Source organism: Salmo salar, chromosome ssa21 (assembly GCF_905237065.1).
Source record: "Salmo salar chromosome ssa21, Ssal_v3.1, whole genome shotgun sequence".
In the NCBI taxonomy this organism is placed as follows: domain Eukaryota; kingdom Metazoa; phylum Chordata; class Actinopteri; order Salmoniformes; family Salmonidae; genus Salmo; species Salmo salar.
In genome coordinates this window covers 13,205,666-13,218,107 of record NC_059462.1, presented here as the reverse complement: position 1 = coordinate 13,218,107, position 12,442 = coordinate 13,205,666, and the positions used below count along the sequence as shown (strand labels likewise).

At 43.4% G+C, this 12,442-nt stretch overlaps 1 protein-coding gene across 3 annotated transcripts in view; it reads left to right on the top strand.

Annotated features, from left to right (window-relative positions):
* The window catches only part of LOC106581831 (kalirin), a 289,877-nt gene that overhangs the window by 201,355 nt on the left and 76,080 nt on the right, over positions 1-12,442 (top strand). For 2 of the 3 annotated variants that reach the window (XM_014164228.2, XM_014164230.2), the window contains exons 29-33: positions 2,544-2,655; positions 3,093-3,283; positions 5,344-5,445; positions 5,863-6,005; positions 6,272-6,374. In XM_014164228.2, the coding sequence (XP_014019703.1) occupies positions 2,544-2,655; positions 3,093-3,283; positions 5,344-5,445; positions 5,863-6,005; positions 6,272-6,374 (651 nt within the window). Of the gene's footprint in view, positions 1-2,543; positions 2,656-3,092; positions 3,284-5,343; positions 5,446-5,862; positions 6,006-6,271; positions 6,375-11,409; positions 11,661-12,442 lie in introns of those variants that run through there. The other variant, XM_014164232.2, reaches the window with a different exon arrangement.

Here is a 12,442-nt window from a genome sequence, read left to right as displayed (position 1 = left end):
CAGTTGCCAGAGAGGAAGGAAACCACTCAATGATTTCATCATTAGGCCAATAAAAAACTGTTATAGAGTTGTTGGCTAGAGCGCATGTGCCAAGACCAGAGTAGGCACATTTGCTATTCAACGCAACAGTTTTAGTGACAAAACTATCGGTCGAGTAGAAAATGTGATGGAAGCACATTGAACTTTAGATTTTTATTTGGTACATGAAAACTTAAAGCTGCAATATGTAACTTTTTGGGCAACCTGACCAAATTCACATAGAAATGTGAGCGATAGATTTGTCATTCTCATTGAAAGTAAGTCTAAGAAGCGGTAGATCTGTTCTGTGTGCGCTATTTAGTTTTTGCGTCTTTTAATTTCGGTTTTGTTCACCAGCTTCAAATAGCTGAAAATGCAACATTTTTGTTTATGGTAAATATATTTCACAGTGATTTCGATGGTACAGTGATTCTCTACACTATACTTGCTTGTTTTGTCACATTAACTGAAATTTGGCTAACTATTTGAATTTTAGCAGCTAGGGAATGGCAGAGCAATTTCTGCATAGTGCACCTTTAAGTGAGAAAGTACATTTTGTGTGTACTATGTCATCACGCACTCACCTTTATCAGCAACAAGTTCGTTTGGTGGAAATAGCACTGGTGGGAAAATGCCTACTGTTTTCTTTATGCAGATTTTTTTAATATTCACTTGAAAATCTGTCACCAATTGAATGGAAACCTAGCTGTAGTTAATTGCCACATTTTCTGTGTTAAACTACAACTCCCAACTACATCGCACAGTTCTGGCTTGATCTGATTTATCTCTAGAGAAACTGTGCAAGGTGCACATTGAGCTCACAGAAGAAAAGAAAACCCAGAATTAAATGGAATTCAAATAATTTAACCGATGTTGAACAATTAGTTGTTTTAAAAAATAAAAATAGAACATTTTGGTTAATCACTCAGCACTATTCGAGGCCACACCAACTACTGGTGTGCATGGCCGAAGGGCATTACTTTCATGTCCTCTGACCTTAGCACCAGTTACAATCCAAGTGCCAATGCCGTTTAGCAAACTTCAGGCATTTACATTTGTTGGATTAAATGAAAATTGAACTCTTTGGCCATGCACACCAGTGGTGGGGTTGGCATTGAAAGAAGGATGCAAAGAACCTCATACCTACTGTAAAATATGGTAGTGGATCCTTGATATTATGGGACTATTTTGCTTCCACTGGACCTGGGGCCCTTGTTAAGGTCAACGGCATCATGAACATTACCCAGTACCAGGACAATTTCGCCAAAAACCTGGTTGCCTCTGCCAGTAGGCTGAAACTTGGCCACAAGTGGATCTTCCAGCATGACAGTAAGCCTATCAAAATCCACAAAGAAATGGTTAATTGACCACAAAATCAGATTTTTGCAATGGCCATCTCAGTCTCCGGACTTAAAACCCATTGAAAACCTGAGGGCGAATGGTCTCAGATTGCTCTCAATCTCATAAAACATTTTTGAAAAAGGCTCAGTGCCTTTATCCTCACAAGGGAGGGTCCTACACTATTGAAAACATGGGTGTCAATACTGTCATTCGACCCCTATCTTTTTGAGAGAAAAATATATTACTTATATATTACATCATATTTTTCTCTGAGCGATTGTATTAGTATAAAATAATAGCAAAAAAAGAAATGACATACAATAACAAATAACAATAACAAAAATATTAATGGCATACAATATACAGTGTAGCTCATTATTTATAATATTTATATTATACAGTCTCCTTTGCACATCTTTATCAAGGTTGCCAATATAGTGCACATAGGGAATAGTAGAATAGGGTGCCATTTGGGACAAGGAGGAACCCTGGGAGCCATTGTTATCCATCCCAGTTCCCCCAAGAAATATGGAACATCAAAGCATTCTGGAGCACTTCTCTCCCTCTCTCCCTCCCTCTCTCCCTCTATCCCTCCCTCCCACCTACATATGCACCCACCCTGCCTCCCTCTCTCTATTTCCCTCTCTCCCTCCTCTCACTGTCTTTCACTCTCTCTCCCTCCATCCCTCTCTCCCCTCCCTCCCCCTCTCCCTCCTTCCCTGTAGCCCTCCCTTCCTCTCTATCAGTATGTTTACGTTGAGTTTTCTCATTAATGGCTTCCCATGAGTCGGCTGATTCCCCTGCCTGTGTGTGGGCCCTTAGCTCTGTGTTAAATGTCCATAGTAGCACTTGTACAGAGCGTCATCACACAGCATCTTAGGTTGCATCCCAAATGGCATCCTATTCCCTATGCTACATAGTGCACTTATGCCATTTAGGACGCAGCCAGTATCTTAAATACAGAGATCCCCCTTTACAGTGTCTGGCATAAGAAATAGCACTGAAACCATTTCCAGACAGGTCTTCTCGAAATGTCTGTTCTTAGCCCTCTGATTTTCTAATAAAACAATATCCAGCTGGGGAAATGATTGTCCTGTGTTTAACATGCATGCCAGGAACTGTAGACTTAGGAACCCCATCAATGCACTGGAACTGATGAAAACGGTCCAAATGTCATGTTTCAGGAGCTGCTGACCTGCTGTGAGGAGGGGAAGGGGGAGATTAAGGACGGCCTGGAGGTGATGCTTAGTGTCCCCAAGAGGGCCAACGACGCCATGCACGTCGCCATGCTGGAAGGTACAGCAGGAAGGAGGCCTGTGTGCTGCATTCTATTTCAAACATCTCCAATTTTCTTAGAAAGGCTGTTCCATCACTTCATGTGGAAGTAAACTAACTAACCTTATCTATCCCTTTAAGGGACAGTTGTGAAATGTACAGTAAGACCTGCACTGCATGGAATAATACTATCTAGTAGGCAAGTATAGAGCTGTAAGGTTGTTGTTTCTCTGTCAGAGTTGGGGACAATTGGAATTGAAGTCTGACAATTCCAATTGCCGAAATTTCAAATTCAATAATTGCAAAGAAATGTGCTACTATTTCAATGATTTCTCACTAAATTGAAAAGGATAAGTTATTTCTTTCCAAAGTTCTTAATTGACTTCAATTCAAATTGGCCCCAACTCTGCAGTCCGTAGTGCATTGCTGTATTTAAAGAGCCATGTGATCTCCGGCAGGTTTCGATGAGAATCTGGACGTGCAGGGAGAGCTGTTCATCCAGGACACGTTCCAGGTGTGGGATCCCAAGTCTCTGATCCGGAAGGGCCGGGACCGCCATCTCTTCCTGTTCGAGATCTCCTTGGTGTTCAGCAAGGAGATCAAGGACTCGGCCGGCCGCACCAAATATGCCTTCAAGAACAAACTGCTGGTAGGACTGGACTCCTTATCTGGACCCTTTTTCTCCTTTCTTTGTTCTTCTTTTCTCTCCTCTCCTCTCCTTCTCTTTTCTCCCCTCTCCTTCTCTTTTCTCCCCTCCTTTTCTCTCCTCTCCTCTCCTCTCCTCTCCTCTCCTCTCCTCTCCTCTCCTCTCCTCTCCTCTCCTCTCCTCTCCTCTCCTCTCCTCTCCTCTCCTCTCCTCTCCTCTCCTCTCCTCTCCTCGCCTCTTTTCTCCTTTCCTTTCCTCTCCTCGCCTCTTTTCTCCTCTCCTTGTCTCTTTTCTCCTTTCCTCTCCTCACCTCTTTTCTCCTCTCCTCTTTTCTCCTCTCCTCTCCTCTTTTCTCCTCTCCTTTCCTCGCCTCTTTTCTCCTCTCCTTGTCTCTTTTCTCCTTTCCTTTCCTCTCCTCGCCTCTTTTCTCCTCTCCTTGTCTCTTTTCTCCTTTCCTCTCCTCACCTCTTTTCTCCTCTCCTCTTTTCTCCTCTCCTCTCCTCTTTTCTCCTCTCCTTTCCTCGCCTCTTTTCTCCTCTCCTTGTCTCTTTTCTCCTTTCCTTTCCTCTCCTCACCTCTTTTCTCCTCTCCTCTTTTCTCCTCTCCTCTCCTCTTTTCTCCTCTCCTTTCCTCGCCTCTTTTCTCCTCTCCTTGTCTCTTTTCTCCTTTCCTTTCCTCTCCTCGCCTCTTTTCTCCTCTCCTTGTCTCTTTTCTCCTTTCCTTTCCTCTCCTCGCCTCTTTTCTCCTCTCCTTGTCTCTTTTCTCCTTTCCTCTCCTCACCTCTTTTCTCCTCTCCTCTTTTCTCCTCTCCTCTTTTCTCCTCTCCTTTCCTCGCCTCTTTTCTCCTCTCCTTGTCTCTTTTCTCCTTTCCTTTCCTCTCCTCGCCACTTTTCTCCTCTCCTTGTCTCTTTTCTCCTTTCCTCTCCTCACCTCTTTTCTCCTCTCCTCTTTTCTCCTCTCCTCTCCTCTCCTCTCCTCTCCTCTCCTCTCCTACCTGCTCTACAGTTAAAGTTCAAGTCAGAGGTCCATTTGAAAGGAATGAAGCGGCACTTGACTTGAGATCTGAGGAATGAGACTGGTCACGTATAGTAATTTGGAGTTCCAGCTTTTCAAGGGCATTTTCTCAAGACAGTGCTGGTGTTTTCATATAGATATTGTGTCATCCAGCTGGCCAAGCTGTGAACCTAATAATACTATAACGATGTGATGCCTTGCATGTGTCCTGGGGAGTCCTGGTGAGTTGGAGCAGAAAGGCAGGTGCTTTTAACCAGTGGAGATGTTTACTCCACACTGTGGGCCAAGAGGTTAGCCAACCCATTCCCTTTGATCTGCATCCAGCCTTGGATTGGATGTAAAGCCCCCATCGTGTGTGCGTTGGATGGGTGCGCAGAGTATTTGTGCTATTGTGGGCTACGATTCGGACGACGCTCATATGTAGCTATTCTTGACTTCTTATTTCAATAAAGTCACTCTCAATTGAGGGTCTGCTAAATGACTAAGATGTAGATTATGTGTAAGCAGGACTGGACTACGTGTTAATTGCCCACTTGTATAATAGGCTACAGTATTTCAGGGTGTTTTAGAGGAAGCTGTGGAGGGAGAATACAAAGAGGCAGGTGTTGGATACATGAAACCCAGAGCAGATGGAGTGGTCTCAGTCCTGAATTAAAGCATGAATTATGAATGCATATGTGCGTGTCCAATAGCAGCTGTTCCAGGTTGCTTCCCACATGGCACCCTATTTGCCTTCATGGAGAGAGCCCTATGGGCCCTGGTCATAATTAGTGCCCTATATAGGGAATAGGGTGCCAATTTGGGACACGCGACCAGCCAGGACCCAAGGACTACAGTCCACAGGGACAACGAGGAAAGTTGGATGGGATTTACTATGACTGTATCTTAATGTACCACTTAAATGCCATCTCCTTATCATAAAGGGAACGTTGCTATTGGGGGGCTTTAAATGATATTCAATGGTATACTGAACACATGATTTGGGATGTTCCAAGTCATAACAAGCATTAGAAAACCGTGTTTAAGAACTTGTTGTTCTCCATCTCCAGACATCAGAACTGGGCGTGACAGAGCACATTGAAGGGGACCCCTGTAAGTTTGCCCTGTGGGCTGGAAGGACCCCCTCATCTGACAACAAGACTGTCCTCAAGGTAGGTCCACAAAAGCATCTACTGATTCCTAAAGATAGTTTAGAGCAGTTTTCCCTTTTAGATCATAATGAATATGATTATACGGACAGGGGGGACCTGATCCTAGATCAGCACTCCTACTCTGAGATGCTTTGTGAATACGGGCCCATGTCTCTTAAAGCTGCCTTCTACTGATCTTCAAGATTTTTCAGGACATTGAGGGCCATTAAAGGCGACATATAATAGTCTGCCTAAAGACTAGGCCTGTAAGGGCCATGCCTTGCAGAAAGCATCATTTACACAGCAACAGCTTCAGGGTTACAGTGCAGTTTTTCTCCTTTATACGCCAACACCTTCTCGTGAACTTCAAGTGACAGAGGCCAGAGGATCCAAAAAGGTCATTCAATGTGATGTGGTGTGTCTCACCCTCCTCCCCAGGCATCCAGCATTGAAGCAAAGCAGGAATGGATCAAGAACATCCGGGAGGTGATCCAGGAGAGGATCATCCACCTCAAGGGGGCGCTGAAGGAGCCCATCCACATGCCCAAAACCCCTGCCAAGCCACGCAACAACAGCAAAAGGTGAGCAGGCCCATCACTCTGCCATGGCAGGCACCCACATAAGCAACACCTGGAAGAATAAACAATAATCAAATAAACAATAATCATATTTGATAGATCAGTATGGCTCATTATATTTGATTTGGTCCATCTTTTAAATTAGGATGGCTAAAGATACGATACATCCCCTTCAAGAAACGAACATCAAGACAGACAGTGATGAGACACATCCCTTTTAACGCTGTGTGTGTGTGTGTGTGTGTGTGTGTGTGTGTGTCTCTCTCCAGGGATGCTGGTGAGGATGTAGACAGCCAGGGTGACGGCAGCAGCCAGCCAGACACCATCTCCATCGCTTCCAGGACCTCCCAGAACACTGTGGACAGTGATAAGGTAGGAGGACGTCAGGAACATCTCTTCTATTCCCAATAGGGCTACACAAGATATTACCATCACACATATTTCACAATGGTGGAATGTGTATTGCATCAAACAAACAAAAAGTTACAGTGATATCGGTCACCTACAGTGCCTTCAGAAAGTATTCACACTCCTTGACTTTTTCCACATTTTGTTGTGTTACAGCCTCAATTTGAAATGGATTCAATTGTTATTTTTGTAAATGGACTACACACCATACCCCATAATGTCAAAGTTGAATTATGTTTTAAAAAAAAAATATTTTACCAATTCATTAAAAATGAAAAGCTGAAATGTCTTGAGTCAGTAAGTAATCAACCCCTTTGTTATGGCAAGCCTAAATAAGTTCAGGAGTAAAAATGTGCTTAACAAGTCACCTAATAAGTTGAAATAACAGTGTTTAATAATATACTTTTTTTGTGACTACCTCATCTCTGTACACCACACAATTATCTGTAACGTCCTTCAGTCGAGCAGTGACTTTCAAACACAGATTCAACCACCAAGACCAGGGAGGTTTTCCATTGTTTCACAAAGAAGGGAACCTATTGATTGAGGGGTAATAAAAAAATTAAAAAGCTTACATTGAATATCCCTTTGAGCATGGTAAAGTTATTAATTACACTTTGGATGGTGTATCAATACACCTAGTCACTACAAAGATACAAGCATCCTTCCTAACTCAGTTGCCGGAGAGGAAGGAAACCGCTCAGGGATTTCACCATGAGGCCAGTGGTGACTTTAAAACAGTTTCAGAGTGTAATGGCTGTGATAGGAAAAAACTGAGGATGGATCAACACCATTGTAGTTACTCCACAATACTAACCTAATCCACAGAGTGAAAAGGAAGCATGTACAGAATAAAAATATTCCAAAACATGCATCCTGTTTGCAACAAGGCACTAAAGTAGGACTGCAAAAAATGTGGCAAAGCAATTCACTTTTTGTCCTGAATACATATTGTTATGTTTGGGGAAAATCCAATATTACACATTACTGAGTACCACTCTCCATATATTCAAGCATAGTGGTGGCTGCATCATGTCATGGGTATGCTTGTAATCGTTAAGAACTGGGGAGTTTTTCCAGGATAAAAAATAAATGGAATGGAGCTAAGCACAGGCAAAATCCTAGAGGAAAACCTGCCTTAGTCTGCTTTCCACCAGACACTTGGAGATTAATTCACCTTCAGGACAATAACCTAAAACACAAGGCCACATCTACACTGGAGTTGCTTACCAAGAAGACAGTGAATTTTCCTGAATGGCCGAGTTAAAGTTTTGACTTACATTTTCAAGACCTGTAAATGGTTGTCTAGCAATGATCAACAATCAATTTGACAGAGCTTGAAATATTTTGAAAATAATAATTGGCAAATGTTGCACAGTCCCGGTGTGGAAAGCTCATAGAGACGTACCCAGTAAGACTAACAGCTGTAATCGCTGTCATAAGTGTTTCTACAAATGATTGACTCAGGGGTGTGAATACAAATGTATTTCATTTTCAGTACATTTGCAAAAATGTCAAAACATATTTTCACTTTTTCATGGGGTATTGTGTGTAGAATTTTGAATTCAGGCTATAACACAACAAAATGTGTTATAAGTCAAGGGGTTTGAATACTTTCTGAAGGCACTGTGCATTGCAGACATTGCATTACATAAACCAAAGGTGGCGTGCCGCGTCTTCGACTGCACAGTCGGGAATACAATTGCTAAATCATATGACGCAGTTAGCTGATATGTTAAACACTTATCATAGCATCATGACAGCTGGCACACATTTGCAATGTGGTCAGTCTGGCCAATTGACTCCTCCCTAGCTAGCTCTGCCCCCTGTAGGTCACATGATGGAGAGGTGATTGACAAACAGGGTTTCCCTGGCCTCTCTTATGTTCGCAGCAGGGGTTGTGTGCTGGCATTGGAGATTAGACTCCTCATGTAGATGCTAGTAGGTTAGACAACAATCATGTGAAACTATGAAAAGTGTGTTAAGGTTTTGTGCGGGCATGTGCCCTCACTCAGCATATGAAGGACCATATGAAATCAAAGTAAGGCTCATTTCAAACTATTTTGCAGCTAAATGGTGTCTCTTGAGTTAGAAGACACTGTATTGTTGGTGTGGGAGAAGCCAGCGAATCCGACACCTTCCGCTTGCTTACAGCAGCACTACAGGGTCGGACAGGCCATTTGCTAAAATGAAGATGCTGCGGAGCTGGCGCGAGATATGGCTTGGAAAATATACATCAATCCAGGGATGGGAAATGTGTTGTACTCTGTCCCATTATCCCAACTGTTAGTGATGTTACGTTTGATACTGGAGCTTCAAGGCATGAGTCGAAATCACTACTTCGAAGCAGTGTGCCGATGCCTGTATCACTTTATCAGAAGCACGTGATCAATGACGTCCGAAGCTTCGTTTCGTCCAACATCCACCTGATTTGGTTCGGTAGAAGACAAAAAGTCTATCTATAATAATTTGGCTGTTCTAAATTATTTTGACCAGCAGCTGCCACTAGTGTATGCTGTGTTGATCAAAGCTTTGAGTAATGTACCTATTTTTGACACAATTGACTGGAAAACCTCAATGCCTCAGGAAGCTTATTTTCCTCATCACTACCGACTGTTACCCAGAGAAGATTGAACGACTGGTTTTTCAGTGCCTGTCATTCAATCTTCTCAGTGTAACAGTTGGGATAATGGGACAATTTGGAGTACAACGCATTTCTACTCCCTCGATTGAGGCGAGTTTTCTGAGCCATATCTCACGCCAGCTCCTCTGTCTTAATTTAAACAGTCTGTCTGACCCTGTAGTGCAGCTGAAAGCTGTTGGATCTGTAACGTCCTTCAGTCGAGCAGAAAATGTAAGTTGTTGGATCTGCTGGCTAGTGTGGGAGTTAAGCTGGGCCAAGTTCAGTAGTCAAATGTTCCAGATAGAAATTAAATAAATAGGGCTGACATGATTCCTTATTCTACATATCAAAAAGACATGGTTGTTCTACCTCATATTTCTATCTGAACGTTCCACAACATTGTACTCTGTTGAACATACCCCTGATGGGCGTTCTGTTGTTGAAGCTGTCTCTGGTCGTGCCTGTTTGTTATCTGATTTTTTGGATGGAAGATCTCGCTTTGACCCTCCCCATGGTCCCTGGTCAAAAGTATCGCACTAAATAGGGAATATGTTGCCATTTGGGATGCAGCCAGAGAGGGAGGCCTGACCAGGCTTTTGTGACGCCCTATGGCCTTTTCACACAGTCCACCCACATGCCATGCTTTGCCCCAGTGCTAAATGTCACTCTGCCACACACAACAGACAGACAGGGCTCTAGAATGGAGTGACATGGCCTAGTTGGGCTGGTGATGAATGGGCTTGATGTGAGGGAAGTTTATGGAACAGCCTTGTGTTTGTTAGTTTGTGTATGTCCTTTCTGGGCTTCTTCTCGTGTGTTTTTCCATAAACTCTTGCCTTGTTTTTATCTCTGGAACACAACACAATTTCTACTCTCCTGTTTGCAGCTCTTCCTGGCAGTTAGGACTGCATTCATTCTCTTGGAGGTTGTCTCAACTAAAGAACAATATTATTTCATTCAGTCTTGAGGTGGGAGTGTTGTCTTGTTGCTCTTCTTGGAAGGCTTTCTTCTTGGAAGGCTCAGTGCTGGAGCTCCCTTATAGTTTATTGCAAGTCCGATAAGCTATATTTTGATGTTGCTTATGCTGTTATGAATAGGTAGGGGAAGGCTGGATAGTACAAATCACAGTTCATAGCGCCAAACCTGAACTAATTTGAGCGGCTAAGTATCACTGACCGACTGTCATGATTTTTTTTCCTTTTTCTCTCTGTTATATCACAAGCCGAGCCATGTCAATTCTTCCACAGACTTGGTTTTGAGGTCTTTCCAAGCCCTTCCGATGCGTTTGTCTGATCCAAGCTGAAAGTTTGCCACTCTGCACAGACACATGCAGACTCCTGTCTCGCACCCACTGCTATGGCCCAGTGGCTGTGGCTTCCACTGAGGGAGGATTTGTTTTCATCCTGCATGGAACTAGAAGAGCTCGTCTGCGATCCAAATGGCACCCTATTCCCTATAGTGCACTACTTTTGTACAGAGCCCTATGGGATTCCCTATGGGCCCTGGTCAAAAGTAGCACAGTACATAGGGAATAGGCTGACATTTGGGACGCGCGCCTAGGCTGCATCCTGGGCTTGTCTTGCTGCCGTCTGTCTCCAACTTGTATTTTTCAGCGGTGTCTACTTTCCCCTGTAGATCCACCCAACCCATGGCTCCATGGAGTATTATAGAGTATTAAGTCCAACAACAACACTTTTTTGTAAATTCTTGGCTTGTAGATTGATACATGATGAAAACAGTTTTCTAAAATATAACTATTTTGGGTGTACAACAGAGGCGGGCGTATTCACTAGGAACAAAATGGAAGCAAATGGGCCGAAACTGGGAGGGATTACCTGAACTTGTCCAATAGGAAAGGCTGTTTTTTTGTTTTCCATTGCAAAACATTTTACTACGGTATGCACTTATGAATACGACCCATAGTTCACAAGGGTATTTAGGCCTCTGTCCCTCATGCTGCACGTCTCATGGATGTTGCTGTGCTCTGCTCATTCACTAAGGCAAGGCTGTGTGCCTCTCTCCATTAATAAAAGTTGACTCCTCCACCCTTGTCTCACCATATAATGAAGTTATTCTCCCATCGCCACCGCTGCATCCATAAGTCATAAGACGCCTCATGCTCCTCCGATGGGAGAGGAGGGTTCTCTCTCTATTGTAACGTTCTCTTTCCCTCACTCACGCGCTCTCGCTCTCCAGCTTTCCTTCTCTCTCGCTTTCTCTTTTTCTTTCTCTCTACTTTTCTGTCTCTCTCTCTCTCTCTCTCCCTCCATCTGAAGGCAAGTGTCAGCTTTGGGCCAAGTTGGGCTTAGCGGTGCCACACCCTCCCTCCCTCCTTCCCTCAAGCAAGCAAGCAAACACACACACACATTCCCTAATACACACACTGTCAGAGTGTAGATCATCACAGCAGCTTGGGGTATCCAGTGTTCCACAGGCTTACTATGAGTAGTAGAGACGGGTCATAATAACAAACACTACTGTACAGCCTGCCTGCCTGGCTCAACCAATCAGAAGGCAGAGCTACTTGAACTGAGCTTAACTCACAGCAGCGCAGTGAGAGTGAGAGCAGAGAAAGAGACACCATGCCAAAGTGGATGAGCTTTAAACTTTTCAAGGAGAGCAGTCGCGTAAGTAATAGACCCTAGCTTCTCTACCAAAGTACCTTGGATCTTTTAAAGACCTTTGACGTTTAGAGAAGGTTTTGTGTAGGCTACGGGTCGTTTGTCATTTTCAAAGGAGTCCTGCCAGATGTTGTCAGGCACTTGTCTGCTGTGCAATTTTAAATCATACCAAATGAATTAGTTGAATCTATTGATTTCATGTTTAGCTTGATCTTGATCTTTAAGATTGTAATTCTACTGTCTGAATCACACGAGAGTCCAAACTGTGCATTACAGGTATGTATAGCTTCTCCACATATTCACCATGATAGAGAAAATGTATATCTCGCCACATAGGCATATCATTCATGGGAATCATATTGGAGTCACATGAAATGTGTTAATGTCAGATGGCTGTAATGTTATGCCGGAGCACTGAGAAGAAGCACATTGCCGTGTTGAAAGGGAGTTCCCTCCCTCATGTCCCAGTAGTAGAGCAGATTAAGGGTTAAACTGTGAGGGCTGGCTGGGCCAGTCGACAAAGGAAGTAGGCTATTAAAATTGCCTCAATGAGACCGTACTTACTGACTCACTGTGCAGTTCTGAACATAGAATTATGGATATTGGCAGCCTAGCAACATGACAAAAAAAAAAACATCCATCTTGGTCAGGAAAAGTTAAATTCTAGAAACTGATCAAAATGTTGAATTATAGGATATGTTTGGCTCTGGCTAAAGACATGGTTGCAGAAGGTTAACACTATAGTGGCTTGTCTTGTCTACTGTTTTACTGAGTGTATGCGCAGGCCT